At 52.2% G+C, this 6229-nt stretch overlaps 1 protein-coding gene across 2 annotated transcripts; it reads left to right on the forward strand.

The window, feature by feature from the left end:
* The first annotated feature begins 337 nt into the window (after positions 1 to 337).
* LOC103651046 (interactor of constitutive active ROPs 2, chloroplastic-like) lies at positions 338 to 5473 on the forward strand. 2 transcript variants are annotated; one of them, NM_001322867.1, is made up of 3 exons: positions 338 to 954; positions 2319 to 2457; positions 3828 to 5411. In NM_001322867.1, exons 1-3 carry the CDS (start codon positions 932 to 934, stop codon positions 5172 to 5174), a joined length of 1509 nt encoding a protein of 502 aa, NP_001309796.1. In that variant the 5' UTR covers positions 338 to 931; the 3' UTR covers positions 5175 to 5411. The 2 variants fall into 2 exon arrangements, with proteins under 2 accessions (NP_001309796.1, XP_008674861.1); XM_008676639.4 differs by lacking the exon at positions 338 to 954 and adding an exon at positions 976 to 2175 and having other exon boundaries at positions 3828 to 5473.
* Positions 5474 to 6229: the final 756 nt, after the last annotated feature.

Genomic DNA, 6229 nt, shown 5'->3' on the forward strand with positions numbered 1-6229 from the left:
CTTCATTCTGCTATTAACAAAAAAAGGTCGCTCTGTATCCGGGCGTGGCTTTCATTCTGTTAAGGCCCCAACTACTTATGCACCACGCACGATTCCAGGCAGGCAGCGGGGGGTGCTGAGTGTGGGCGGCGCGCCGCTGCTGCTTTCGTGCGTGTGGGGGCGTTGAGTGAGTGCAAAGACTAAGCGAGAGCGAGAGCGAACAAAAGGGGGGAGCCGTGGAGTGGTGGGTTCTTGCTTTGCTTTGCTTGCTTGCTTCAGGCCTACCTTTCGGCGGCCTTAAGCTTGGTGGTTGTAGTGGCGCGCGTATAATGCGTTATTATCCTCCACCAGAGAGAGCCGACGATGTCCATCCATGTAGGCATGTAGCTGCAGCCTGCAGGCCCCGGCCTCTCTACACACACCCGTAGCGGAGATCATGAGCAGCGCGCGCCAAGCCATCACCCCGTGGCCAAGCTTAAAGAAACCTCACCATGTCATGTGTCCCTCCCGGTTTAAGGATGCCGTCAATTGTTTAGAAACCACACGGCTGTCCCTGTCGCTGGCTAAGTGGTTGGAGTGCTGACTAGTTAGTGCCAGATTAGACGGGCAAGCCATCAGCAGCCAATGCCTCCGTGCTGTTGTTGTTGTTGTTGCTGCATGTTGTTGTCCATTATTTAGCTGCTTTGCGCGCGTGCAGACAGCGCGCTACCTATAGGCCATAGGCTATAGCAAGCTCCGCCGTCGCCATTGCTACACACCAATCTTTCCTGCCGCGGTGCCGCCTCTCGTCCATGGCAAAGGGAGCGGGAGCTAGCTGACGGCCGCGCGCTTTCGTCTTTTGTCCTTCAATTTCGCAGCATTCCGCGCGCTTGGTCTCTCGGAGGCGTGGCGGTAGCCTGTGCCGGTGTGCCTCGGAGCTCCGGCCTCCGGGAATAAACATAGGGGTATCGCCATGCAGGCGGCGGCCAAGACGAGGTTTGTTCAGTTTCATCCCCTTCGTTCCACGCTAAATTCCATGTGCCGTCTGATGATGATTGATGCGTATGCGTTTTTTTCCATCCTTCTCTTGTTTATTTCTCTCTGCGTCAATCCTGCCGATTGTTCATTAGATTCTCCTCTCCAAGTCAATGTCCGTGCTTCTCTCTCTCTCTCTCTCCTCTTCGGGCCTTCTCTCTTCAGTTTGGCCATTTTGGACCTCGCACGAGCTAATCTCCTACTCTATGACTGTACACGCCTCACCAAAGTGCAGGGAGAACTGTTCATCCATGCATGTTCTCAGCTCAGGGGTGGCACAATAAACAGAGGCTGACACAGCAATTCACAGGTTCACAGCTGCGGCGCCGATTTTACGTGCACGCAGCAAGCTTTGGGATGGAGTTATGCGATTGGGCGGCTCTTAACTATGCTTTCCTCCTCACCACCATCTGTCTGCTCTGTGCCTCTGTCCCCCCTTTCCCATTTATTTTTTTACCTTTTTCATGGAGCCGAGGAGGAGGAAGCGGCCAAGTTTTCAAATCACGGCCGCATGTGACCGTGACTGTTCGCGGATAGCTCCATGCGCAAGGGGTGTCTGTCCCGTTCTTGAGCTCGGAGCCAAGGACGACAGGCAGGTCCACTTGCTGCCTAACCCGCATCTGTAAAGCAAAGCGCGCCCCGCGCCTCCGCCCCATCTCGCACTCTGCCCGGCCTTTTGATTCCCGCCCGTGCTTGCCTGCGGTGGTGGAGGAGGAGAATAGTATTATGCTAAGCTAATGCCGCGGCCCCTTTCGTCGGCTCCAGTCCCGGCTCGGCGTTGCTCCTCCCCTCCATTCCCTGTCGGCCTCTTGCGCTTTCCGGCCTCGGATTCTTTGTCGTGTGCGCCCCCTCCGTTGCATCTCGCTGCTTCTCCTTCTTCTTCGCTTTGCATCTGAGTTGAGCTGGAGCATCGATCCCGTCCGCCTCGTCCTCCCCGACGCGGCTTCGGCTGGACTCCACCGCGCTCTTTAGTTCGGTTTCCCCGTCAGAGCTTCCAACCTGTTCTACTCGGTTTAGATTTTGGAGCTAGAGTTTCCAAAGCAAAAGCTTTCCTTTTTTTTCCCTCCCTCCCCTTTGCATTTGGCATGAGGGGAAACGCTGCGGTTTCGCCCCTTTTCTGAGCATGCTGTCCTTGAACAAAATGCATTTTCTCAAGCTATATTCCAGCAGCAACAGCTCCAGGTAACATGCTGCTCGCTGCTGTGGGGGGGGGGGGGGGGGGGGGGGGGGGGTGAGATTGCCCTTGGCTGCCATTTGTGATTTTTTTTTGAGGTCCTCGGACTCATACCTGATGATGCTGTGGTTTATCTTCTTTTGGCGTGAAGGAATGGCTCCTTGGAACACCCCACCCGGACGTCCTCCCTGGGCGGTAACAAGGCCGGCCGGACGGCGAGGATGGCCGAGTCGCCCACCGGCCTCAGCCCCAAGGTCGACCGCCGCACGGCGGTGAGCGCCGAGAGAGAGGTAAATGGCGACTCCCCCTCTCCCTGCTGTTGCTCCATTTCGGAATGCTGTTACATACAGTAATTTCGCCAGGCAGAAGATATATATAAGACAAACTTTATGAGGTGTTTGGTTTGATTGAATCACTCTATCCAAAATGAAGTGGTGCATCATGAGTCTATTTCTCAAATTTGGTGGATGACTCCATTCCACATATTAGTACTAAACAACTAAGTATGATGAATGAAGTGGTGATAGATTAACTCACTCCATTCCACAAACCAAACAAAAAAGTGAGGAGTGAGAAGATGATGGACTACATCATTCCTTAAACAAACACTCCATTAGTGTTTCTGTCTGGTAGTACGTCGGTGTTATCATATCAGGAGCACCGTTCAATTAAGTTCATCACAAGCCTTTGAAGACTGTTAACTGCTCTTAAATGCGTCGATTTTGTATATCGTTTCTCATGGTTCATGTTATTAGCGCTCGGTTAGGACTTGGGAGCGGTTGGGTCTCGCTCTCCGTCTCTCATGATGGAGCAAACTGTCAGTTAGACTGAAACAGACAAGTATTAGGTGCTGGCTAAGTGCCCAAATCAAATGGTCCAGAGATATTGAATGGCTAGCAAATCTCTGAAATAATTGAAGCTGGTCCTCGCGTTGCTACCAAACTGGTGGATTAAGATAGCGGTACCAGTTCTGCTACCACCAGTGTCGCTGCAACCAACGGCAAAACAGGCGCATCTGATAGAACTGACGCAAACTCTTGGTTTGGGACCGGGACCAGGGACCCTAATTGACACCGTTGGTTTATTCTCTCTATCGGCGGCACTCATCGTGGTCTTGAAAAACACCCTCAAAATGGGAAGGTTCATTTGGCGGTTGCGCTTTAAACACTCTGATAGTTCTGTTATAAACTTATAACATCCCATCATGCTAGTCATTTTCTCGTACAGAAAAGTAATCAGCCATGGCATTTGTTATTGCCGATATTTAAATACATCCTAAATCATAAGACTGTTTTTAGTATTTTTTAGATATATAACTTTAATTATGTATTTAGAAATACACTATAACTAAATATATAATAAAATCAATGCATGTACAAAAGTTAAAATATCTTATATAATTTAGAACTAGGAGTGCTATATGTTATATGTTTTTTTTGGATACTGGAGATGAACTAGAAAGTGAACATAACAACAGCATTTCTCATGACCCCTGCACTGGTTAAGCTCAGCAGCGTCTTTTTCTGGAAAAAGAATGCTCCTGTATAAATCAAATCACCCGCGTTTATTCAAACGGAGCTTGAGGAGGAGTACAGTACTAATATGACCATCACTGATCTTGTCGGCATTAATTTGTCCTTGTGTGCAATGAAATCATCAGAAAAGGAGGCCACCGACGACGAAGCTATCGGAGCTGGAGTCCCAGCTGTCGCAGCTGCAAGACGAGCTCAAGAAGGCCAAGGAGCAGCTCCATTCCTCCGAGCTCTCCAGGAAGCGGGCCCTGCAGGAGGTGGACGACGCCAAGGCGCAGGCCGCCGCGGCGTCCGCGCAGGCGCGCGACACCGAGGCTCAGCTCGCCGAGCTCTCGTCGGCCGAGGAGTCCCGCCTCCTGGAGCTGCGTCGTCTGTCGCAGGAGCGCGACCGCTCGTGGCAGTCGGAGCTGGAGGCCATGCAGAAGCAGCACGCCGCGGACTCGACCGCGCTTGCCGCGGCGATGGGCGAGGTGCACCGCCTCCGCGTCCAGCTCGCCGCCACGGCGCGCGCCGACCGCCGGCAGGACGTGGTGGAGGCGCTGGCCACCATCAACGAGCTCAGGGCCAAGCTCAAGGCAAGCGAGGAGGCCGAGGCGCAGGCGCGCGCGATGCACGAGGAGTGCAAGCAGCAGCTGGAGGCGAGCCGGGCCACCATCGATTCGCTGCTCACCGACGGGTCCAAGCTGATGGACTCGTTCAGCCTCGTGGTGAAGGAGCTCGAGGAGTCGCGTGCCACGGTCAAGGCTCTTGAGGACGAGATCGCGGAGACGTCGTCGAAGGCCGCAAGCGACCGCTGCAACTGCTCGGGCTCGGAGTCGGAGGCCGCCGAGCTGAGGGCGGAGCTGGAGGCCGCGGAGGAGAGGTACCAAGAAGAGAAGATCCTTAGCACCGTCGAGACGCAGTGCGCGTACGAGCTCATGGACCAGATAAAGACAGAGTCCGACCTGCGGCACGGCAAGCTTGCGGCGGCGCTCGAGGGCGCCAAATCCGAGGTCATCTTCCTCAAGGCGAGCCTGTTCGACAAGGAATCCGAGCTACGGAGCGCCCTGGACGCGAACAGGAAGCTACAAGCGGAGGCGAGAACGGACGGCTCGGCCGACGCGCTGAAGCAGCAGCTGCAGGGCGCGCTGCACGAGAACGGGCTGCTGAAGCAGGAGCTGCATCAGTACGAGTCCGAGAAGGGCTCCGCGACCGCGAGGACGGCGGAGGCCGACGCGGCGGAGGCGGCGAAGAAGGGCGAGATGGAAACCGAGCTGCGTCGCCTGCGGGTGCAGGCCGAGCAGTGGCGGAAGGCCGCGGAGACAGCCATGGCGCTGCTGACCGTTGGCAAGGGCGGGAACGGCAAGGTCGTGGAGCGGAGCGAGTCGTGGGAGGGCGGCAAGTACGCGGGCCTCTGCGAGGAATTGGACGACGACGCGGCCGCCAGGAAGAACGGCAACGTGCTGAGGAGGATCAGCGGCATGTGGAAGAAGTGAGGGCGATCGGACAGCTAAGAGGCTCGCCGCGGCAACGGTTTTACTGCTCTCTAGGGAGCCCTGGGTTTCTTAACTCTCTCTGCTGTAATTGTTTAGTTTTGCAGGTTCTTGTGGTGTAAAAATTAAATGAAACGTGCTCATAGCTGTATTATACAAGGTGGTACATGGAGGAACAATTCGTCTGAGTGCGACAGGGTTGTGGTAGGTTACCAATGGTTGCATCCGAAAGTGTTTAGTCATCAAGAATTCGAATTTGATACTTCTTTTCGTTAAAGAAACGGAAGTTCGATTGATTCCTAGCCACATTGGTCCACTGTTTTTGATGAGCAGAAATGACGCTCATTCCGATCTTCGACCTTTCTGCTGGTAGAGTGCCAGCAAAAGAATATTTCAGCCCAGTTTATGTGCGATCTCAGCCCATTCCACGGTCCAATTGGCAACTTTTTGCGGCCCGCATGTAGCGGGGACAAAATAACTGGACAATTTTTTGAAACAACAAAGTAGGGCTAGTTTGGGAACCATTTTCCTAAGGGCATGTTTGTTTCCTTGGAAATGAAACTCATTCCATGAATAACATTCTAGATATTAGATTCCTAAAGAAAATAATTCCTTAGAATTTGATTCAATTCAATTTTTTGTTTGGATGCTAATGGAATTATTTTCCATGAATCAAATTCAATATCCTGTTTGGATAGTTATATATGGAATTTACATATTTGGAGGGAAGTAACCACATACACTGTACACTACAAAATAGATATGTTTCTTATGTGCACATGTGCCTTGATGAGTCATATACATGTGCAATAGATTAGAGACAAGGTTTCACCCTACAATTTATCAAGAAGCATGCATGACGAGAATAGTAATAATAATGCAGATTTGTCTCGAATGTCTATGAAAGGGAATTAGGCTTACACCTATTTCCTAATTTATTTTGGTGGTTGAATTGCCCAACACAAATTGCTGGACTAACTAGTTTGCTCTAGATTATATGTTCTACAGGTGCCAAAGGTTCATCTATAACTATACGAAATCGACTGTCCGGAATACCG

This window comes from Zea mays, chromosome 3 (genome assembly GCF_902167145.1).
Source record: "Zea mays cultivar B73 chromosome 3, Zm-B73-REFERENCE-NAM-5.0, whole genome shotgun sequence".
Taxonomy (NCBI): domain Eukaryota; kingdom Viridiplantae; phylum Streptophyta; class Magnoliopsida; order Poales; family Poaceae; genus Zea; species Zea mays.